The sequence below is a fragment of the Fragaria vesca genome, linkage group LG4 (genome assembly GCF_000184155.1).
Source record: "Fragaria vesca subsp. vesca linkage group LG4, FraVesHawaii_1.0, whole genome shotgun sequence".
In the NCBI taxonomy this organism is placed as follows: Eukaryota; Viridiplantae; Streptophyta; class Magnoliopsida; order Rosales; family Rosaceae; genus Fragaria; species Fragaria vesca.
This window is the reverse complement of record NC_020494.1, coordinates 5409847-5434479: the sequence shown is the minus strand read 5'-3', so window position 1 is coordinate 5434479 and position 24633 is coordinate 5409847. Positions and strand designations below refer to the sequence as shown.

Sequence of the window (24633 nt, the reverse complement as noted above, 5' to 3'; positions counted from 1 at the left end):
GAGGTCTCTCTCAGACGATCCAGTGGTATATCTTTGAGTGTAGGATGACGACGCCGCTTTGATGCCTCGGCGACGCCGCCACCGCCTCGACGACAACGATGTCGCTTTGATGTCGATGAAAATGATGATTCGATAAGGACGCCACTGCCTCAACATCAACGGAGCAATCTCAGGTCAACAAATCCTCATCTTTGCCGGAGATCTCCATCTCGTCCTCCACCACACATGTCTGAAGATGGATACTCATCGATACCTAATTTCTGCACATATGTTGGTAAGATCTACGCTCTAGTTGCAGGTTGATTCATGGCTAGATGGTGGAGAATCTGATTAAAATTTCACAGTAGCAATTAGATTTTGCAGTAACAGCAAAATTGCATAGTAGTAGCTAGATGGTGAAAATCTGCACATTTTTCTACTGGTTGGAACAATTTTTAACTTTTCTCGGTAGTAGCAGCTAGCTTCGCAGTCTACAGTAGTAGCTAGATTCGCGGTCGACAGTAACAACGAGCTTCACGATCTACAGTAGCAGTCAGCTTCAAGATCTGCAGTAGCAACTAGTTTGGGATTGAGAATTGCAGAAGTAGGCAGTAGCAGAGTGGGATGAGTAGCAAACGTAGGCAGTAACAGGCAGATTGGTAGTAGAAGTCATCAGTAGCAGACGAATTGGTAGTATAAGTCGGCAGTAGCAGGCTGATTGGTAGTAGAAGCCAACAATAGCAGTTGACATTACTTGATCGACAGTAGCAGAGTGGGATGAGTAGCAAACGTAGGCAGTAGCAGGCAGATTGGTAGTATAAGTTGACAGTAGCAGGCTGATTGGTACGTAGTAGAAGCCAACAGTAGCAGTCGACATTACTTGATTGACTCCCTTTTAGTTCAATTGACTCTGTTTTAATTTTAATGAAGGGTAAAATTGTAAATTTGTAGCTGATATATGTCAACAACGTAACAACTTGTCCTTAATTATAAAATTTTGTCCTTATATGTGTAAAATAATGTGTAAAAGATGTATTTGTAAACTGAAATTTAGTTAGTAACTAAAATGTAGTTTACTATTAAAAGAATAGCTTCATATTATCAACACATTAAACACCAACTTCTATCAACAAATTAACCAAAATACAATAAAAAGAAGAAGCAAGGTTTGTTTATGAAAAGGATAATTACAAAGTAAATTTTATTTATGCTTTGAACTTTATTTCTTATTAACCATCCATCTTCATTTAGAGAAGATGAATAAACGTAGAGAAATTTTATTCGCACACCTCTAAATATTAGATACACATCCTTTTTTTATATCTTAATTTTAGATTTTACATATAGGTTGAATTATCAAAAGAGACATTTATATCAAAAATAAGAAAACAATGTCAATTAAATAAACAAGTACACATATTGTTTCTCTCATTGCATAAAAGATTGCTCATTCATGACCGCTCACGATCCATGTAGCTTGATATTTGATAGTGGATCATGGATTATATCATATGAGAGGGATAATAACCTTTGATTTTTTTTTTGTTATTTTTTTTAAAAATAAATAACCATTTGTTGGATATAATAGTACAAGAAGATATCAATGAACTTACATGGAGAAACCAGATGACCATGAAACTCAATACTCAAGTTGTAGTTTCCCGTCAAACGGGTGAGATGGCAATCTTGATGAAAAAGCGGTTATTTTTTTGTATAAAAAAATCTTTAAAAAAAGAAAGATTGTTTATATGGTTATTGTGGACACGGATAATTTTGGAAATTTGGGGTTGTGTATCTAGCAAAACATTAACGTGAAAAAAATAATTGATAGTTTATTAAGGAAGAGATGTGTATTTAGTAGTAATGTGTGAATAAAATTTCTCATCGAGCAATTGATAAATTCTATCCATGCCATTGTCAAACTTAAATGAAGCAAGCCATTATCGAGCAATTGATAAATTCTATCCATGCGATTGTCAAACTTAAATGAAGCAGGCCATTGTTTAAGGCTTCACACATCAAATTAAGCAATATTTTCTGAAATAGATATGGATTACAAATTAAGCAATATTTTTTGAAATAGAGATCGATTACAAATTAAGCAAAAATATTGAAGTAGAGTACCGATATTATTATGGTCTACATTATCGGATTTGCTGCAAAACGAAACAAAAGTATATAAAGGTTCCTAGAATCTTGCTCATCTCACCCCAAAACAACGTTGGCCGGTGACCTCCATTTTTGGTTGTCTGTGGCTTGTAATTCATGCCACTCATTCCAAAATCAATAACCCACATCTATTTTCCCATTAAATAAAATTGGCTTTTTATTTCCTTCACTACAGTTCGTTTTCCCTTTTCTGAGAGAAAGTATACTATTTACGTAAGCAACACCAGGAAGGAATTAGTTGTCACGGCGTATACTACTGCTCTGGGAGGATAAATAATCAAATGTCCATAATAATAATCGTGACCACCATGTAATTCGGAACCTAAAAATCCAATGTCAATGACTTTGTAATCTTTAGATTTGGGATCATAGCCAAACCCCATAGTCTCATAGAGTCGATGATATGGAAGATATGTAACTTGCTCCAAAACACTACGACATACTTTGGACCAATCCGGAAGGAAAGGCTCCGGGGGAAGAGGTTTAAAACTTTGAATTGCAGGATTCCATAGACACACGTCTTTGCATTTAGCTAACCCATAATGCCATTCGATTTGACCTAGAGCGTTTCTACCCTTGTAGGTATAGAGAGCTCTTCCACACTAGAAAGATTGGTGCTAAGCTCATTATCACCGTTCTTTTCATGGCAAAAAGTTGAGCAACGAGAAAACCTCCTCAGGGTTTGTGCCCTTGCAGACTAAACGCTTGATTATTTAGGACACAAGGAGAGGAGTTGCTGTGTTTGGAAAGGGAAAGGTGGTAAGCTACGAACCTGGGACTGGTGATGAGATCGTACCACCATTTAGAGACGCACTTGAATCGCATAAGAGATTGGGGATGCAAAGTTGATAGGATAGGATTTGCTCCACCACATGTTGATCCAAATATTTGCTAGACAACAGAAGCTCTGAACAGTCAAGTGCCATTCTACCACAAATTCAAGCGTAAGAAACGAAATTACAAGGCACCATAATGCTTTGATGCTTAGATTTATTAGAAAATTTCACTGAAGTCATGCTTAAATTTCACTAAAGTCATGCTAGCTGCATATATCATTTTTGAAACCAGGCCAAGTCATCACTTTGTTAATTGTAGGTTTCTCAGTTTCTCTCTCTCTCTCTCTCTTCTTTTTCTAATGTCAGATACATGTTAAATGAGTATCAAATTTTGGATGGGCAATTTGATTTCTTCTGTAGCTGTAAGTAATCCTAAGATTCCCTCAATATCTTCCACTGTTCCAGTAAATAGAATTTGAAGTCACTACCTATTGGCGCTCCTTTGTAGTATGTTGGAGTAACACTTTCTCATATTATTCAAATTATCTATATATCTAGATGCAGTAATGCTTCGTTTTTTGTTGGATACTTGGAGGCTTCTGGTACTTCTTTTCTGTTCAGCGAATGTTAGCTTGCTGGCAATACACTTGTCGAGATGAAGATGGATGTAAACCTTTTGGCTTTGGGATTACTTGGTAATACTAACTCATCCTGTGAGGGTGATTAGCACTAGAATTTGATCCACTATATTACTATAGTTCTGCAATCCGTATGAGTCTGAAAGAATCTTACACACAAATGTCAAAAGCTATAAATTTAATGACCGGATTATGATGAAGCAAGTGCAAGTCCTCCAACATTAGCATTTGATTCAAAAATGAAGGGTGAAGTCGTAGCATCTAGTTTACCAAGTGAATACACTTCTGGGAAGAAGGTTCTCATATCAATATCATACCTCAGGTTTAACAGCAAATGACAGAATGAAAACCACCATGCTCGCCAAAATTTCTGCGCCCTTTCTTGCATCTTTGGAAATGGCAAACCACATTTTACTCATTTTTCTTGGAGGATTGGGAAGAGCTGCCAGCGTCAGCTGTAGACTGGTTTATGCTAGCTTTGGCCTCAGCAAGAAATGCAGGATCAGGCTCATGTTTATCCGAAGGTTCCTTCATTGCCATATATATGTAGAATGCAATTACTATATTGACAGAAACAACAGCAAGGAATCCACTCAACAGTGTGAGAGTATGAGGAGACAAGTCGCTTGAACCTGTTTTGAATGAATAACATCCTTGATCAGATAACAGATAGGAGACATATATCTAGGTATCTCAAAGTAACACATAAAACAAAATCAGGCAAAGTAAATATAAAAGATAAACAAATGCAAAGAAGTTATCCTTTGATCCATGTAGCCACTACTAGGCCACTTGTCTGGATGGAAGTGTAGCCTCACCATAACAATTGACAAACAATTGTCTATATCATCATGAGAACAGATCTCTGAACTATTGACCTTAGATGAGAATCCTGCACCTTTAAAAAGAAAATCACAGCTAGAAATCTTCTTCATGATTATCAGATAAGACATGTGCAACTTTCTCATATATTATTGGAGCAGCTCTCTCAAAAGGAGGCATTGCCTTGGGCTACAAGGCCAATGGGTATTCTCACGTCACTGGGTTGTTCTTAACTTCTAAATGCTACTGAACTTGGTTACGCTAGTCTCCAGCCTAAGTGTCAAATTACAAGAAGCTTAGATATATGAAAAGCCTCTTCATATAGTCAGGAATTAGTCACAAATGATGCATTATTGTCCTACATGAAAATCTACGCATAGTTTATATGTTTATCTCTCTACCTCTTATAGGATGTCTTTGCACTCCCCTCTTTTCTACTAGCCTTTAGCATGCCACAGATCTATAGTGCCATCCAGTTCTTATAAACAAGATCAAAACCTATCTCTAATCCCATTAAAAGACTCCATCGCTGTATACAATATCATACAAATTCTTTTTCAAAAACAAAGCCAATATCGTGACTCGTGAGTACTATCCTACATCAGTATGGCACCACTGCAAATTTTACACTAGTCACTTCTCTGGATTTTGTGATGGCATATCATCTTCAGTTAAAACAGATCCACTATATGAAAAAGTTTCTAAAAAACAAAAAAAAATATCATAATCATCACAACTTTTCATGAGAAGTTAGAGGAGGTAACATTAGTTGGAAGCAAGATCCAAAAGAATTGATAGAGATAAGAAAAATCTCAGTCCAACTTTTGTTAACACTGAATACCAGACACAAATCAGAACCAGTCCTAGTTTCCAATAACCAATTAGATATTATCATAGGACAACTGAAGATAGCAAAAAGCTGCATAATTTAACAGTGTCTTACCAGGAATCAGATTGTTGTTATACCCGTACAATATTGCAACAGGAGCTATCCACATGAACAATGACGCAGTAAAAAACTTTGTTATTACTCCGGCCATTGTTATCTCCAATCTGTAGAATAAACAAACAAAAATAATCAATACCAACATAATAACAAATCAATGTGATATCAGAGCTATTTCAAAGAGAGATATCATAGTCGATGACTCAATGGAATTCTAGGCTCTTTAACATAAGCAACCGATGAGCAGGATTATATATTTTTCTATCAGGGCTATTAATCAGTGTTGTAAACCATGCACATGTCTCTGCCTTGCGATTCAGTCAGTGATGCATCTAATAAGACATAGTAATAGTTCAATTCAGTCAGTGAGGTCACTATATATAAACAACTGAAACTCAGAATAAGTTTTTCGCCAAAAAAAAAAACTCAGAATCAGTTCCTTTATCTGTACTTCTGTACCTAAATATGATAAAGTAACAGTCTTTGCGCTCAGTAATCATAACTCAAATATAACTAACTATTCACTTGATCTTGGAAGTAGACACAAATAATCACATGAAATAGCTATAAACATGAAGACGAAAACAGATCATAACATTGGTGTACATAGGTAAAGTACAATTAAAGACTTTTATAGTTCTATGCAATGCTCAATTGAACCTTTAACTACAGGGTTTTACTGGGTTCTGCCAAGTACTTGTAATCAATCTATATTCAAGTAGAGACAAAAACTTTCAAGTAAAGACAAAAACTTTTCCGATGCAACTGATTCAACAAGCAAGCCCAGTGAGCATTAGACACTAAAATTCAAAATCAAACTGTTTCTGAACAAGGGAGAGTAGTATAAAAGTAAAACTTAATGTGATTATAAAACTCAATATATATGGACTAAGTTGAATTGCATGTCAACGAACAAAACCAGTATATTAAATTGCATCTGTAGTAAAGAATAAGTCCAAAATGTGATTCCATTTGAAGTGAGATAATAGGAGTCGATTCAAATTTATTCAATTTTGTTTAACTGGATTGGGCATTTAGTGTGGAATTAGTAGTATAAAGTTGAAGCCTTTATGACAAGAAAGACCAGTCATCTCAATCCATTTGAATCTAAGGTTAAAATTCTTTTTGGTGATTAATGTGCAGCTCTGGAGCTTAGTGGAAAAACAATAGGGGAGTCGTGATCTGATCAAATATGTGGATAACAACTCTATATGGTCCTCTCACTTTTCCCAGGTTTGATAGAAAGAAGTTAAATTTGTGTTAGAATAAGACATCAGCTTACTTACATGGAAACACATAGTAAATTTTTTTAACACAGCTTAAACTTTTAATGAGAAGCTTTACTTGCAATCAAGCAAAAGACCAGATTTGGCATGTAAGTAGTTCTGTGAAATGTAATCAAGTTAATTGAAAAATCAGGCCAAACTACAAAGAAACTCATGCAGATTCTTTAAGCTAAGTGACCATAACAGATTCTTTAACAGCAAAAGAAACAACCAAAATAGAAAATGCATGATTTTACTTCACAACGTTTACTGAAGTGTCAGCATAGCTTAACTATAGCTTAACCACTTTTAACAGGCAATGTACAATCAACAACTTAAAGCACAAAATTATTCAAACAATCTATGTAAGAGCAATACCTGTAGCAAGACAATTACACTCCCACTTTATCGAAGCTTTTATTCATGAAATTCAATCGCCAACACTGACTTGGGCTCTAAAATAAACAATTCAGAGTAATCCGGAACTCAAGTTGTTCCTGCAAAAAATATAGTAAATCCCAATAAAACTATCAAAGTCAAATTCAAAAGCAAAAGAACAGAAGTAGAAATGGAAAAGCCTATATCACTTGGTAAAGCAACTGACATGCGAAATTACCTGCCTGTTGCAAAGGAATGCAATAATGATGAAACAAGAGTACATATTCTGCAAGAAACAATACTGAGAAAACTAACCGGAAATGCATCGATCATCTATGATGAAAGCCCTCACACAACTCAAACCGCCGCCGTAATCGTCGAATTCGTTGTCAAATGATAGATCTTCAGAGACTTCCGCCGTCGATTTCCTCTCCTTCGTCAACTATTGAATGAAGGATGACCATCAAGACGTCGGTACCGAGAGGCGGAGATGAAGGAGGAGAGGTGATTGGCGGAGGAGGAAGGGAAGGAGGGGTCGACGAGGCGGACGTGGAGAGAGAGGGAGGAAAAGGATGGAGGAGAGAAAGTGAGCGGTAGAGAGGGGAGGGGGAGGGAAAAATTGTTTACCCAAGTCTTACATTTACCCTAGCCTTGAGTGTTTTGACCATGTTGAGGTGTTTTTTTTATCTCATTTTTTTTTTTTCGAAATATTAGGTCATTACATTTAAACCAAACCAGAACACAGCAATACTAAGACGACGTACCTCTATGGGGTCATCAGAAAACATTTGTCTTGCAGAATCACAAGTCATATAATAGATAAAGCATAAGCTATGAAACCTGTACTATATAAAGCATAAGCTAAGAAATCCCAAATACACCCACCTTTTAACGATTAAACACTTTTATTTTACAGGTGAATTAGGCTTCGCAGAAAACTATTAAATACTCTACAAAAGCTAACTAGTTACCTGGACCAAACTAAAACTAAATTAGGGCCCAAGCCCACCTTCACCAGCCGAGACCCAACAAGGGGAAGCCCTAGCTGCTCCAAACGAGCCCAATTGCTAGAGGAGCCAAGAATGATGCCCTAGTAGCCACCATCCCTCTGCCGCCATCGTCAGCCCCAGAAATTGGCAACACCGTCATAGCTAATCTCGGAAACTGACCATCCACATCAACACTACCCTCTCCACCATCATAGAGATGAGAAAATCCTGATTCATGGCCGCCTGGCAAGACAAGAGATCCACCACGCAGTGGAGTTTCCCAGCCGCCGTCGCCACCGAGTGCTCCAATCTCCCTCTTTAGAGCAAGATCTGCAACCACACAACTGATGCCAGTCCTTCTCACCCCCAATCCGATTCCAGCGTCATCACCCCTTAATAAAGGTTGGATCTCAGATTTCCATCCACCCTCAACCAAACCTTCCCCACTGAAAGCCATGGCCTCTAGCATCATTCCCGAAGTGAGAAATCATATGGCCTTGAAGAAAGAACCATGATTTAGGGAGAGCCGCCGTACAAAAACACCAACCACCACCGTTTTGTCAAGAGAGAGAGAGAGAGAGAGAGAGAGAGAGAGAGAGAGAGAGAGAGAACGTGTTTTATAAATTTAATCTCTGGATTTTGTGTAAATCTCTGCTACTATGGCGTTCAGAAATATACTAAATTATGTTTTGCCTAAACTATCCTTAATAAGCCAACAAACATGAATAAAAACATTTGGTGACTTTCTTGAACCTGTCTATGTGAGCATATGGGCAGCTTTGTCCTGAGTAGACTAGCAACTTTGGGCTTTTGAAATTTTTTGGGCTGGTTGAGCATCGGATACGGTTGGTGAATAGCCCTGTCCAGGCTGTGAACAAATGACCATGGCCTTTAGGCGCTCCTTGCTACGCCAACTGCCGCTCAATCTCCATGAGCCTTTCTAGCCATTCAGCGTCAGCGGCTTGCTCATGATGGCTTTGCCTTCTTTCATCTCTTGGGCATTCCATTAGCGCTCGTATTCTTATTGAGGAAGGTTGTCACTAACCGTTGAGCTCTTCTACAGTGAGCGACACGTCTATGTGTGCTGCGGCCACTATTGGTGCCACTCCTATTGCTCCCACTTTTCGCTCCTCCTTCTTTCGCTTTTCCCACTTTCTCAATCAATAGGCGGAGTCTTTTCTCTGTGGCTAACCTCGCCTTCTTCTCCTCTTGGAGATCTCGCATCACTATTTCTAACTTTATCACCAAATCATCGGGGGGAGGCCGTCCTTCGCCTGTCGTTGTTGTCAGGCCTCCTGATGTTAACGGTGGTGTTACCTCGTTCTTTCCGCCTATGGCTGGCATTGAAAAATCCAGTGTTTTTGAGACGTTGGCAGGGTCATGCTGCTCGGACCGTCCCGTTTGGTTGTCTCCATCTGTAGTCAGGGTAACGTTACATGAGAAACTTTTTGTTCAGAGGTTCCCACAGACGGCGCCAATGTTGATACAGAGGATTAGTGGCCTGCCTAATTCCTAATATCTTTGTCTAAATGTGAATAGCAATGCAAGTATCCTTAGCTGAGTATACCTGTCAATATATAAGAACACAAGACGCTGCTTAGAGGAAGATACTGCGGGGGAGCGGTCTTCTACGTTCCAATGCCTAAGTCAGTATTCATGTTAATAGAATAACAGTAGGTAAGAAGTAATTGCATAGTCAATTTTGAGATAGGGAGTTACTATCTATAAGTTGAAGGTGTGGGTGATTTCTCCTTTTCTTCGATGTGGGACTGGTGTCCTCAATATTATTGTTCTGTCAAGCGGTATTGAATTCGCGCGTACGGGCGCGTTCTAGCTATGTTTGACCAGAGCGGCTTGCTGTTACCTGTAGCTGGTGTTGTTGTCTTGACTTTGGTGTCTCCGGTTCTGGTGAGTTTGGCGGTTATGGCCAGCCTAAACGCTATCCAAGTACGCTAATTAAGCATATGTGCCTACAAGAATCATCTGATCAGAACCTGGATTTCATGAGTTGTTAGGGGAACGTGGGTTACATGACTTTGTTTCATTATGCATTCTATATGTAGTTCCAATCCGCAAACCTTTGCAATTGGTTCATATAGCATCATAATTTCAACAGCTCGAGTGATATTGCAATTGTGTCGGCACTGAAGGCATTCTGGGAAGGAGAAAAGCAGGCTTTTGTTTCCTTGGAATGATTGGTGATCGCAAGTTGTAAAGAGAATATCAAAAGGAAAGTGCTGGACTACGCCTAAGTTTCGTACGCCAGTGTGGGCCCAGAACAGGTGGCTCCATATCATTCATCGGATTCAAAATCTAAGAGCATATACATAAATCTCTCTATAAATTCCGTTAGCGGTAAAAAAAATTTCGTTATAGTAAACGTTTAAAGACCTTAATATCAGATTCCGATGGCTTTCACCGCCACCAAAGAAATAGTTGAGAGATCCTGAAAACCAATTACAAAAGCTTGCCATCTTCATCTACCTTCACGCCGAAAGCTTCTTCTGCGAGTCTGGTTTCTCCTACCTCCACCACCGCTGTCTCAACCACCTCGTCTCGTCGCCGTCGAGTATAGGATCCCCGGAAAGGTCTCTCTCTGAACATGTCAAGGCTGGAAGCGGAGTCAATTTCGGGGGTCGGAGGTTGGCTCGTCGACGAAGATGATGATTGGGTCCACACGCGGCAGAGGGCCGGAACTCGATTGATGTCGCCAGAGAGGCTGTCGGTCCCATTACTTCCGACGAAGCTATGAGATCAAAGGAAGCTAGGAAGGAATAGCTGAAAGAGTTTGATCAACAGATTAAGTATTACTTTATTGTGGAAAGTGATCGGGTATTACTAATTAGGAGGTTGATCACGTCTTCCTCTTTTTTATTCACTCTTGCTGTTTCTGAGGCTCTTTCTGAAGATTTGCAGAATATATGTGAAGTGGAGTGCAATACATACCGGTCACCAAAACGTGTATGAGCGTTAGCCTTATGAGGGGATGAAGATTAGAAGCAGATTAACTTGTCATGGAAACAGTTGGTTGTTGGTGGTGATTGTACTATCGGAATGAAGAAGAGAATGTTAAATAATCAGACTGTTGAGGCTCGAAGAAGATGAACCAATTGCTATATTTTTGTTCTTCAGTGGGCTTGGTGAAAACTGAATTACCAAGTTATATTGTTGCCCCTGTGTTTAATCGGACATGTTGACGTACGTGAACGACCGGCGTTTTGCAGCTTTTGCCATATCAAAATACCAAATGAAAGGATGGCCTACTACGCGATGTGTGTCTGTGTGTAGAAAAGCAGGCTTTTGTTTCCTTGGAATGATTGGTGATCGCAAGTTGTAACAAGAATATCAAAATACCAAATGAAAGGATGCCTACTACGCGATGTGTGTCTGTGTATAGGACAGTGAACGAAAAGAGGATGTGTACATATGAGCTGATATCTAAACAGGCAAAGCCAGAAATGAAGCGACAAGATGGAGTATTTCCTATTAAGAAATGATGAGATGTTTTGTGCTATTCTGTTGTTGATTCGGTTGAGAGGTTTGGGGAAACTACTAACCAAAGAAAAAGAAGAAAATGGTATTTCAGAATTAAGAAATATCACATCATTCCATCGTAAAGTTTCAAGGCCTAACATATTGCCAAAGACATTCAACTACCTTGCCGTAGTTGGATGGATATTCATACCCAAAAGATTTAGGGTAAATGATCATTGTGATTTGAGGTCATGGTTATGATTGCCACCGTAGTTTAAAAATGATTAATTTTGATCCTCATGTTTTATATATCAACTAATCATAGTCTAATGATAACATTTTGTCTAACATCGTTAGTAAGGTTTTCACGCCGACATCATATGATGAGATAATTATGTTTTCTACATTCCTTATCAAACAGAAAAAATAAAAGTTAAATAGAATTATAAGGAAAATGAAAAGGCAAATTATTAAGAATAAGGAAGAACTCCAAGAATGTAGGCATAATTGCCATGGCGTATTAAAAGAATTTCTTTCTTCATCTTACCCTTATTTCTTTGTCTTGTTGATCAAATTAATCTTCATAATTCTCACGTCCTTTCACTTCCCCATAATAGTTTTGACCCTTTTACAAATTGTCAAAGTTTTGTATGAAATTGATGGAGAAGAAGAACATCGAATACTAGAATCAAACCAGGCCATATAAAATTTTAAATCTAATGTCATTTTTGCACTTTGATAGATGAAGAATGGTTTTAAATTTTACATCTTAATCGCACGAAGGGTTGAGTTCCAATGCAAATATCTGGTAAATCATGCCGCCGATTAACTTTATTCTGATGGTGGGTGTTAGAATTTATGGTTATTTTCATTCATTATATTATGGACAAATTGTCTCAACATGTGACGCACACATGCGTGCTTCACTAAATGTGCTAAACAAAATGTTATCATTGGACTATGATTAATCGATAGATAAAACCCGAGGAGACGAGGACCAAAATTAATCATTTTCAAACCACGATAGCGAACGTAACCATGATCTCAAATTACAAGGACCATTTATAACTTTTACCCAAAAATTTATTTCATTCCACTAAAGTTCAAAAGATATGTATTGAATTTTGAGAACCAAGTATTGAGAAGGGTCCATTTTATTCCATTATCCGTTCATTGATGACTAAGACTAATTCAAGATTTTGAGCCTTCTCGTCCTAGACTAGCTACGGGAACATGCAACTTCACAGATTATTAAAGTTTATTGATAAGACTTGTCTCGATCATTTCCTCATTTCATGTAACATGCGTGTTTGTGAATTGAAATCCATATTTGTAATCTCTTGAACCTAAACTTTCAAACTCTCATCTTCTCAAAAAAAAACAAAAAAACAAAAAACAAAAAAAAAAAAAACTTTCAAACTCTCAAGGTTCGAGACTTTATATATTATTGTAATAATACATAACAAGCTCAATCTTTTTGCCATGCTTGGGAAAAATAGAGAAATTTTTGTGTGGCAATATGACGTGGTCCTACATTCCAATCAAATATTGACACATGTATTTGTTATAACTAAAATATAAACTAAGGTTTTTCTATTTTTTGTGAAATGACCTTCATGGGTCTTTGTTGAGTTTGGACTAGAGCTTAGGGTTTTGGGGTTAGGGTTAGGGATTAGGGGTTAGGGTCTAGGGTTTAAAAAGCAACAACAAACCTAAAATTGTCTTTGACAAAATAGCTGATGTAATTTTTCCTTAATAAAATTCATGTGTCAATATTTGATTGGAATGTATGAACACGTCATACTGCCACCCTGTAACGTTGAAAAATTTCTTGGAAAAATGACATTTATACATTAATTGTTGTGCGAAGATAACTACCATCCGGAAAATAGAAAATATACAATAGACTTGCTTTTATCATCAATTGTAAAGTTCATTGATGATTAAGACTTGTCTCGATCATTTCCATATTTCCTATAACATGGGTGGATTGAAATCCATATTTGTAAACTCTTAAACCTAAACTCTCAAACTCCAATCTCAAGGTTCGAGAGTTTATATGTCATTTTAAAGATATATATAACATGCTCATTCTATTTACGGTGCTTGAGAAGTGAGAAATATGAGCTTAAAATGGTCTGTATACGCTAACTATTGTGCATAAATAACTACATCCGGGAAATAGACAATAGACAACAGACTTGCTTTCATCATCGATCGCAAAGTTGGGCACTCATGCTCAAGAAAGGAAATTACTGACTAGGCGCGTTTTTACCATGTATAGATCTAAGATACGCGGAAATCAGCAGTACATATAGGTGAAAAAGATCGAGGAGACACGGTAGAAAAGTAAATAATTTCCACACATTCCTACGCTTTTTTCTCATCTCTCAATTCTGATACAAAAGGCAAATCCGTCGTCTTAATTCCTTGACCTCTATCTCTTCTGTGTTAATCTCCCTCTTCATTAATCAATGGGGTTCCGATTACCACAGTTCATGAAGAGTGGCGACGTAGAGGCCCAAAAAGATGGCCAACTTTACCCTAATCAAATGGAGACGCCTCAGCTCCGTTGGGCCTTCATCCGCAAGGTTTACAGCATTGTCCTCTTCCAGCTGGCTCTCACCGTCGCAGTTGCCGCCGTCGTCGTCACCGTCGAGGACATTCCCAAATTCTTTAGAACCGGTCCCGGTTTAGGAACCCTAGTGGTCATCATTATCCTTACTGTAGCCAGTAAGTTTCATATATGACCCATTATTCATATATTTCCATCCTCGATATTAATATATCTATGTAAATCAAGATCTTGATTTGTTGCATGGTGTTGTTTTGTTGGTGCAGTTGCTATTTCGTTGTGGTGGTTGCACAACAAGCATCCTTGGAATTATGTGCTGCTTATTTTGTTTACCATTTTTAAGGCGATTACGATTGGGTTTTGTTGTGCGTATAAAGAAGGTAAAAATGAATTTCTGTTAACTTTTTAAATCGTCTATTTGGTTTTGTTTCTCTGCTGTGGTTACCAAGTTTATGAAATTTAGGGAACTTTTAGCTTATGCATGCAGGGAGCTTCCGTGCTATTATCAATCTTGATTTTGCTATGTGATGAATCTTTTATGTGATCGATGAGGAAGAGAGGGGAACAATATACACGATATACAATTTGTCATTCTTGATTCTTAAGAAAAGAAAGTGGAATTTGTTCATTTTTCAGAGTCTCGAAGTTACATTCATATAAATGAAAGTACGTGTTTTGACATGGATTATTATGTAGTAACCAATTTGGAAATGTGGAGTGACTGTTTAAGTTTGTTGGTGGTAACAGGAAAGATTGTTTTGCTGGCCGTGATTCTGACGGCGACGGTGTTTCTTGCCCTGACTCTATACACATTCTGGGCAGTCAAAAGAGGAGCAGATTTCTCCTTCATGGGGCCATTTTTGTTTGCTGCATGTATCATGCTTTTTACATTTGCCCTCATTCAGGTAATTACACCAGTAGCATTTTGTTATAAGCACATTTTAATTTGGAAATGCACCGTATAGGAATCAATGATCAGCTCTAACAAAATGCACATGTATGCCCTCCCTCCCATTTTGGTTTAGGCATTAAGCTACTAAGCATGTCCATATATGTTTTGCGGTTTTCCTTCAAAGTTTAGGAACAAGTTGCTCGATGAGCTGCCTTAAACTGCAAGCTTCGGCACCATGAATGCGTGTTCGATTGCAGCATTTTTAACTCTTTTCGTTAGGTTCATATTTGGTTCAGTCAGCTCTTGATTAAACTAAATGTCTGTCTAATATTGTGTTCTTAATGGATGACATTACAACAGTTTATCGTACCTATGGGGCCTTGGTGGAAGTGTACACTTGCAGCCTTGGGAGCGATTCTGGCCTGTGCGTTTATTGTATACGACACAGACAACATCATCAAGCGCCTGAGCTACGACGAGTACATCTTGGGAGCTATCTCCATATACGCCGATATTGTCCTGCTTTTTCTTTCTCTTCTAGGGTTTGACTTTTAGGAACCGAAAATCCAAAACCGGTCAAAACCACAGCGAACCAAACACGGAGAAACCGAAATCAAATGGAGCCGGGGCCGCATCGAAACCGAACCAATATTAGGGTTATAAGAACGGTTTTTATATGTTACCATTGCAGAGTACGTAACATCACTTACCAGTTCAGAGTAATATCAAGAGTAGAGCCTAATTGCTGTGACATCCATTGCTTGGTGTAATTGTACAACCGCACTATGCAGTGATTTTTGCTATAATAGATTATTTGAGTTCATTTCAATTGCATCTTAAACATCTATGATTATGATTAGCTTAGTTGCGATGGAAATCGGTCAAATGATACTTTCTCTATGCAAAACCAGTATTGTATTAGAAATACAAAACCGAGAGTAACAAGCAAAACACTAATCCATCAAGTTTGATCGATTCAAGTATCATCTAAACAACTGGCAATAAGCGACTCTCTCTATGTGGATTCTAAAGAAATGAAACCTTAGTTCTTGCTATGATGGAAAGCAGCATATTCTTGTCACATATATTGCCTCCGGCACAGGATCTTGATAAATCTATGACTTATCAGGCCATTTATATTTGTATACAATACATACAATACCCAGGTTTAAGACCAGACAATCATCTTAACCACTAGTTTATTCAAGCATATTCTCTGATGATCAGCCTCCAACATTCCACTTGATCCAAATTTTCAGCCAATTTAATATTTCGCAAGCCCTCCAACATTCCACTTGATCCAAACAAATTTACTTAATAAACAGCAAGGAAGGATTACACACCAAAACAATCATAGAAAGATCCACAGCATCTTATAAATCTCAAACAAAGTCCAAAACCCAGTAGGGGTCAAAAGCAAAAAAACCCCACAGGAATAAACAAAAACCACAAATGAGGACAATGTCTTTATCTACGATCTTGTTCTTTACTCAAACTGAGATTCTTTTCCATTCTATTTTTGACCGCCTTCAGTCCAAGATCCTCCTTTTCTTTCCTCAACAGTGTCTTAAAATAAGGACTTGAATCACATGGTGCTGCTACCTCTCAATCTCATTTTCCAATCACTTTCTTTACCACTACAAAAAACCAAAGAGGAGTCCAAAATATATATACTCCATCCACAATACTAAACAAGGCCAATTTGGATAGCTTATACCTTTCATTTAACCCTTTTTACAATAATAAGCACCACCATAATACCAAAAACATTCAACACAAGACTACTACTACTACTACTATCAAATTCTATGCCTACTGTTCCTCTTTTCTGCAGCAATGGAGATCAGCCTGGAGACGCCCTGAGTCCAAATATCGTACTCCCTTTGGCTCCGGCACTCAAACTCCACCACCCCACGCATAACTGTCTTCAGACCAAAGTAACGCCGGTGCTCCCCGCCCTCGAGAAGGTGGCGACCAGGCCAGGCAGGCATATCTCTTATCACCTCCAGCACCACATCTGTAAAAATCAAAAGGAGATGGAATTAAAGACGAACTCTTTTGATCTGGTAGTGCTACTGTTAAGCTAGCTTTTGAAAATCCCAAGATATAGAAGCAGACCCCCACCCCACACCTCCATTCTGCTCATCAAATTATTAGCCAAAGACAAAAGCAATTCTCTTACTCTTTTTCTTTTTGGTGATGGTCCCATGAACATGCCTGCTCTTCATCTTCAGCATAACCTGCACAAAAAGAAGCTCCAATCTAATTAAAGAGAACACAAAAAGAAAAAAGAGAGGCTAATCCAATTCTTTCATCATACTACTCTTCTTTTGCTGGGAACCTTTTGATCCCATCAGGTTCACACATTGATAACCAGAAAAGTTGCATTGATGCCCAAATAATTGATTCAATTAATGTTAAAAGAAAACCAGTTTATCAGTGATAGGAGCTTTACCTGACTGCTCCTGTTGATATAAACAGAAACAATTTTCCAATGAAGATCTCCTGCATTAATCATAACAAAGACAAGACAGTTAGTACCAAGTAGCTTGACTTTACAGGAACATAAGAACAATCTAATGTGATCAATCTCCAATAGTTGCAGACTCATTCTAGTTCATGTAAATTCACTCAACAAGAAAGCATTTTCTTTATCAAGAAAGCAATGTCTTTCAATTAGAACTCACTAGCTTTACTATACTGAAATTGAAAGACAATTTAGAGTAAAGTAGAATCGGTTCATTTCATGTAAATGAACTCAGAAAATCAATTTTTTCCAACTTTCATATCAGATATACATGCTAATACATCAATTTCAGTGAAGAAAAGTTGCTGCCTGAATATACCTTTGCGGGTGCGCTTCAGGAGCTCACAACCTTTAGCTAGTAATTCTCTACTGCAAATGCCCAAGAAATTCTCTTCTGGAACCAGTTCACCACTGAAGCTACTGTTAGAATCACCATTACTGCCCCCATTTCCACCTACAACGACCCCTTTTTCGACGGGAATAACCGCCGCAATGTTCCAGACTTCCTTCAGCGCCCTGGCCTTCAATGTTGCTGCCCCACGCAACGCTGCAATCCCAAACCACAAGAATCAAATGTCATTAGTCATTCTATGAGCTAAAAATATATATTTCCAATTACACAAACACAAACAAAATTAGTATTCTTTACCTGTTGCAGCAGCGGCGGTAAGCGTCATGATATCCCCGGCAGACCTGACATTCACGGCGGAGCTAACAACCGAGTGAAGGTGCTCCCTTTCAGCACCCATGGCCTCAGCCGCCTCCACACATTGAGCAGCCACCAGCGTCGCAGCAGAGGCCACTGCCATGTCGGTTTTAGCCATCTGCTCGTCTTTTCCAGACACGGAAGTAGCGGCCGTGGCCGCAGCAATGGCGGCAATGGCAGAAGCCACACCGGCAACAGACACAGCAGCATGGAGCTGTGCATTATGAGCCCTCGCCTCCTCTTTCTTCTTCTCCCTCCTGTCCTTCAGCCACCTCCCCACCGTCTTTCCCCCAGCAGCCACCGTAACTCCGCCGTTGGCGCCACCTCGGTATTGGTTGTTGAGGTGGTGGTTGCTAGAGCGACAATACTGCAGAGAAAAAAAAATACCAGAAATCATTCTGGGTCATCATCAATTGATTGAAAGACCCCAAATTGGGAATCATAAAATTAAAATCAAACCACCAAAATAGAGACTTGTGAGTGTAACATGAAGTGTACTAATCACACACCCACTCTTGGTTATGGGGGTCCATAACTCATTCACCCAAAACTAGAATAACACCAAGAACTGGGTCTACAAGTAGATATGGTAGGTTAATAAATTTTCAGAAACAGATTTTTGGTGTCATCTCCAAGCCGTGCGGGTTGGAAGTTGCAACTGAATCGAGTAGTGGGGGGACCAAACTTGACTAGTGGAAGAAGAACAAGAACAGAGTACAAAACCAGAAGAGTGGTAGTTATGTAAATAAAAACAAAACCAACACTGTTTGTGTAAAAACGTCGTAGCTTAACACCAAATTTGATTATAGCTAAAATCTAATTTGCATTGGAAACAGGGACAACAGGGATTTGGTAATAGGGGCGTTGGTTAATGGGAAAGCTGGGGACTATGTTCGACCGGTTCTGAGTTTGCGTCAGTCTCTCACACAGTTCGTGCTTTAAAACCTAGACACAACTGCCCCTGTCCTACAGTCGTGTCGGAGACATATTCCGGCCACCGGTTTCCGGCCAAAAACCGGAATTTAGTATTTGATGATCAACAAAACCATTGAAACATACCTTGATGTCATCGTTATCGGAAGGAGAGACCGGCGGGCTGTCGGTAAGAGGGCCACTGCTGTGAGAGAGCCTGCCTGAAGTTCTAGGAGACACGGCCTCCTGTTGTTTAGAGAGCAAAAACAAAAGCGGGAGTTACTGGTAAATATTAGTAGTACTAGTACAAGATGACATTGAAGTGAGAATGGTATTTTTGTCACCCGAAAACAAGAAACACATAAGAACCCACCGGAGATCAGAAACAGACACGAGAGAAAGGCCAAATTAAGTCTTGAAAGAAACAAAGAGAAAAACAAAAAGAAAAAGAAGAGAGAACAAGACCAAAGAAATCGCAATCAGATTAAACAAAACAGAGCTGAAAACACGAAACTGAGAAATCCACAATATTGTCTCGACTCTGTTTCACTGTATGGCTCTTAGAACTTACCGACTGTGACATGATACGCTCCATGACGAGCTGGGAAGTCTCGGAGGAAGCGAAGGAAAATGGGTTGCCGGAGACGGCGGCGTCCAGCTCGCCGGCAAAGTCCTCGGGGATAGGGGTGGTGTCGGAGTTGAGGTTGAGCTTGGAGAGTGATGGGCCATGGGGAGGAGGGGCCACGGCTTTGGAGACTTCGAGAGCGGAGACGCTCCAGGAGCGGGAGAGGAACTCCATGGGCTCGCGGGGGGTCTCCGGAGGACGGAAGAGGGACGAGTGGGCCGGGTCGGGTCGCCACTGCTCCGTCATGGGTTCAGAGAGAGAGAGAGAAAGAGAGAGAGAGAGAGAGAGGAGGAGTCGGAGTGAGTGGGTTGGGTTTTTTAAATGGAAAGAGGGGAAGGAAGTGAGGGGCTTTAAAGGAGGGAGAGTTCTTTGCACAAATGGGAAGGTCGTGGCTTTATAGCCGTATTGAGCCATTTTTAACTGCTTTTTATTTATTTCAATTTACAGGATATTTTCTTTTTGAGAAATTTTATTAACACATTTTAAAATGTTAGATACACACATCTTTTTTTATACAAATTATATAAGAGTTTGTGGGTACATAAAATTACCAAAAAATACATTCATATAAAAAGTGTTGAAATAAAATATCTTGTTTAAGACGTCTATATTAACTATTATACTTCAAACACTTGTTAATTTTTAGCTTGAATCGAGTACCAATATTTTAACACCACATATGAATATTGTGCAATGGTTCTCGAGAATCGATAATTTATTTTTAGCGAGGATTGAGCATTCTATTGAAAATTCCGTTAAGGACTTTAGTGATGTATTATCTTGTTTTATTTTGATTCGGTAGGCTTAAGAAATCTTGAAATCAATTTGAGTAAGAGGCTCATTGAAAAGAAAATTTGTCGAGGAAAACTGATGGGAGAAAATGTTAACAAAAGGAAATCCCTCGAGGAAGATTTTAACAAGGTGAAACCCTTTAGGAAAAAAAAATTCGAGGAATATGTCAATGAGATAAAACAATACGAGGAAAGATGAAACATTTTGAGAAAAATCTCAGTAATGTGAAATTTTTTTTTTTTTTAATTAAATTGAGTAGCAGATCTAGAAAAGTATATGTAGTGAATGAGTTGTGTATTTAGTAAATAAGTTGTGTATGTTAAATGAGGGTATTATAGAAAGTATGGATATGTATATCTAGTAAAATGTTAAAACAAGAAATTTAAGAGGTGGTGTTAAGTATGAAATATGTATCTAGTAATTAGGGATGTGTTAATAAAGTTTCTCTTTCTTTTTCACAAAATTAGAGTTTTTGTAAAATGAAAATCTTTTATGTTTTTTGCTTTTTAGATTTTTAAGATGTGTTGAGCTCATAAATTGTGACTATGAGAATCCAAAGTTACCTTAAGCTTGATTCAGAAAAGTTACCTTGAGCTTTTTGTTATAGTATAAAAGTGAGAGAGTAACTATTGTTTGGTTGGCAAAAATAAAAACTTTTAAGATCTTAAGGTGCGATTTGAATTATCATGGTCAATACAAAGACATTTCTTGTCTTATGGTGTGTCGGCTAATTAGTATAGCTCCATGAAGATGGTATGTTCAGAACTGTTTTGTATGAATGCCCCTTGTTTGATCAAAAGAAAATCCAAATTTTGCTCAAACTTTTTGTTGTATCTTTGGTAGCAAACATAACATTTTTCCAAGTTTAGATGTGTGATTTGAATTGTTGTCGATATAATCAAATTATAATTCGGGAAATCAATGTCTTATGGCTAGAAAGTTGTATGGTTTAAATGTTTAAGCAAATGAAAATGTACATATAATTGAGGTTGCGATTTTATGTTATGTGTGAGGTGAGTGAGTGTGACAGCAAGTGGAATTGGAAAACAGGGAAAGATACATGTTGCAAATCAGCTGCCTCTGGGTATTTTACTGTATGCTAAGTTAAAATCCGATGGTTGGCATCTTTTGTTCGGCCAATCAAGAGTCAGTAGCAACGCAGTTAGTTTGTTTTACATGTGTAACATTTGGGAAGATACATTGTTCTACTCTTCGGTTTTTGTTCTGATCATCTGATGCCTCTTTGAGACTATGACACCTTTGACACTTCATTTTCTATTTTGGTTACATTTGTCATCTACATTCTTGTTTTCTTCTTTTATTTTCTCTATCATAAAAAAACAAATAAAAAAAAACAAAGATTATGAAGTAACTTTTTTCTCATTCTTCCCTTAACGAGTCAAAATACAAGGCCAGGTAATTCGAAAGAGAAAGATAGTGTACCTATTTGATAAGTTTTGAGAATTACTACTAGAAACTAAAGTATCGTTATGAACATAGACTTTAAATAAAAAGCAGCTTCAACGTATTGAAAGATCAGTAGTGTTCACATGTTTTGTAATTGACCAAGAGATTCATGGTCAGTTACCGTTAGATTTACATCCAATCCAAGGGTTGAAAACAAAATAACTCAACTTAAAAATAATTCTCTCCACCCTTAAATTTACATTAAATAGTGACTGACTATGAATATTTTGGTCAATTACTGACCAAGTGAATACTGATATCTTTTAATCTTTAAATTGAGCTTTGATATGTTGATGAGTTTTTGAATCGTTCTATCGATGCCCATTGGACATAGAGACTCTCTCTTCATCTACTTAGCATTAATCAGACCTTGAGCTTTCTAACTAAATTGTGGATCATACACTTGTCCTTTGAGAAAAGATCGAAGTTGATGAAACACTCATTGTTGAATATATAGAGATACCAAATTGAAATGTTTGGTTATGTGTTTCAAATAAAGTTGTAGTGATAAGTTTAAAATAGTAACTCGTTGTTAGTTCAGTATGTATTTATTTTTCGGTAGACTCTCGTTTTCTTCACATGGTCATACCTTTCCATATCCATTATACAAATTTATTTCTAGGAAAGTTCAATGAAAGGCATGATAGAGATTTGAGGTCTATTACTCAATTATAGATATATTATGGAAGAAAACAAAAGAAAATAGATTTTATAAAAGGAAATAAAAATGTGTGACAAGTCTGAAAACATAGAGGGCTGGCATTTGGAGCAGAAAGGGACCCGAAGGGAAGCCAGTGAACTGTATCCATCTGGAGAATTGAATGAAATGGGACCAAAAATACAAATGCAACGAGTGACAAAGAGAGCTTATATATGATGCAGGAAGGAACCTGAGGTAGAGGTAATCGAATTATGCAGCTTTCACTGATAATTGAATTGAATTGAACTGGATGATAAATGGTGAAGATTAATTATTGCAGAAGAAGATGAAGAAGAAGAAGAAGACCATCAATCATTGGCAGTCGATTTTGCTCTAGAGTGTGTGTGATTGGTTTTGTTAAATGTTTCTGTTCAAGGTTAGAATTCTGTTTTTTACTGCTGCTACAGCAACTTGACAATTTCGGAGAAAATAAGGGAATTGTGATTCCTAACTAGTACGCAGTAGTCATTGTCGATATTCTGTCCTTTATATAGTATGGTAGTTGTTATGTAACTTATACTGTAATTACATTCATGTGTGTGCATAACTTGTTGAATAGTGTTCTTTGTCACAAGCTGGTGTTTCAATTATGAACTTAAATGTGACAATGAAAAGACCAGATAAGTAAAAGTGAACAGTGGATTCCCCAAGTGTTGATGGTTCGTGTCAATCATCTATGACCAATTTAACCGAGAATTCGCGAGGGAATACCGTTCAGTTTTCTAGGAAAGTAGACAATATGGATCTCAACTCATTATCTCCTTTTTTTTTTCTTTTTCTTTTTTAATAAACTCGTCAATGTGGTTTCCGGAAATGGAATAACTAGGGTTTTGATTGAAATTTAGAATGTTGTTCACATATTTTATGAAATAGATGTGAGGAATGTTTATTTCATTTCGATAAACATATTAAGACGTCGTAACTTTTAAGAAATAGTATCAAGTTTTTAGAGATAAATTAACATCATGTAGTTATCTCTCTCAAGGTGGTAAACACTATCGATCATATTCCCAACATTCTAATCTACAAAGTCCACCTTCTTTAGTTTAAAATCATTTTAGTTCTGATAGTAACACGATCTACAAGGAAGAGAGATAAAAAAAAAAACATTTCGAATCCACTCATTCCATGTAAAACAAATTTTGAATTGTAGAACATACAGAGAAGGCATGCATAAAATTTGACCGACCCGATCCAGACATACAGTGCTGCATGATGATACAAATTAAACACTCGGCTGGGCATCAGAATGAATCAAAATTCATATCAGAAATAATAATCCTGACTTGTACGTCGTGTGCTTTAGCCTTCAATGGCAATGAATTAAGTCGTCAAAATACTCGTATATTGCTCCAGTAAATCTTTGGCCCCGCCTCTTCTGATGAGTCTGATCAGAGCAAGGAGTAAAATATCGACGATCATAGAAATTTCGATGGTTCGAAAAAAGAAAATTTCCATGGATATATCGAGATAAGATCGAATTTCGATAGAAATTTTATCAAATTTTATCTAAAAGTTGTATATTCGACTAAAAATAGACTAAATATAAAATATCAGAAAGATATAAAAATTAATATCAATAATTATAAAAAACGAAAATTTTGATAAAATATCGAGGATATTTTAGATATTTTACTCCTTAGATCAGAGTCCCCTCCATTTCTCAGCTAGCTCATCATGCTCGTTGAACAAGACAGAAGGAACTTCAATTTACTTGTACGGCCGAGAAGAAATGTAGGGTAGAGACCTCATTCAACGACGTACTGTTTTCTGGTCCTTGGCCTCTTGCCGATCTCTTTCATTCTTGCCCGGCCCTAGCTCTTTCATTCTTGGCCCTAGCCCTATCTTTCACCATTTTCTGTTTGCCTAACTTATTAAGCTCCTGTGTACGTACTGGTTTTCCAGGAATGTATTCATCTTTATTAATGGTGCTGCATTTAGAATGATTAGGTTTGAGGATGCTTATGTATCCCCATTTCAACATTGATTGAGCTTTTATCT

At 37.8% G+C, this 24633-nt stretch overlaps 3 protein-coding genes across 3 annotated transcripts; 1 reads left to right on the top strand and 2 right to left on the bottom strand.

The window, feature by feature from the left end:
• Nucleotides 1-3671: 3671 nt before the first annotated feature.
• LOC101295033 lies at nucleotides 3672-7714 on the bottom strand. The gene is made up of 4 exons (XM_004296522.1): nucleotides 7289-7714; nucleotides 6974-7092; nucleotides 5328-5437; nucleotides 3672-4194 (listed from the first exon to the last, which is right to left on the bottom strand). Exons 3-4 carry the CDS (start codon nucleotides 5422-5424, stop codon nucleotides 3974-3976), a joined length of 318 nt encoding a protein of 105 aa, XP_004296570.1. The 5' UTR covers nucleotides 5425-5437; nucleotides 6974-7092; nucleotides 7289-7714; the 3' UTR covers nucleotides 3672-3973.
• Nucleotides 7715-13910: 6196 nt separating this feature from the next.
• LOC101301386 (BI1-like protein-like) lies at nucleotides 13911-15458 on the top strand. Its single transcript, XM_004297922.1, has 4 exons — nucleotides 13911-14169; nucleotides 14278-14391; nucleotides 14759-14916; nucleotides 15264-15458. Exons 1-4 carry the CDS (start codon nucleotides 13911-13913, stop codon nucleotides 15456-15458), a joined length of 726 nt encoding a protein of 241 aa, XP_004297970.1.
• Nucleotides 15459-16354: 896 nt separating this feature from the next.
• LOC101301102 lies at nucleotides 16355-20087 on the bottom strand. The gene is made up of 7 exons (XM_004297921.1): nucleotides 19620-20087; nucleotides 19196-19294; nucleotides 18080-18503; nucleotides 17750-17977; nucleotides 17359-17408; nucleotides 17086-17143; nucleotides 16355-16920 (listed from the first exon to the last, which is right to left on the bottom strand). Exons 1-7 carry the CDS (start codon nucleotides 20085-20087, stop codon nucleotides 16703-16705), a joined length of 1545 nt encoding a protein of 514 aa, XP_004297969.1. The 3' UTR covers nucleotides 16355-16702.
• Between the last annotated feature and the right edge of the window lie 4546 nt (nucleotides 20088-24633).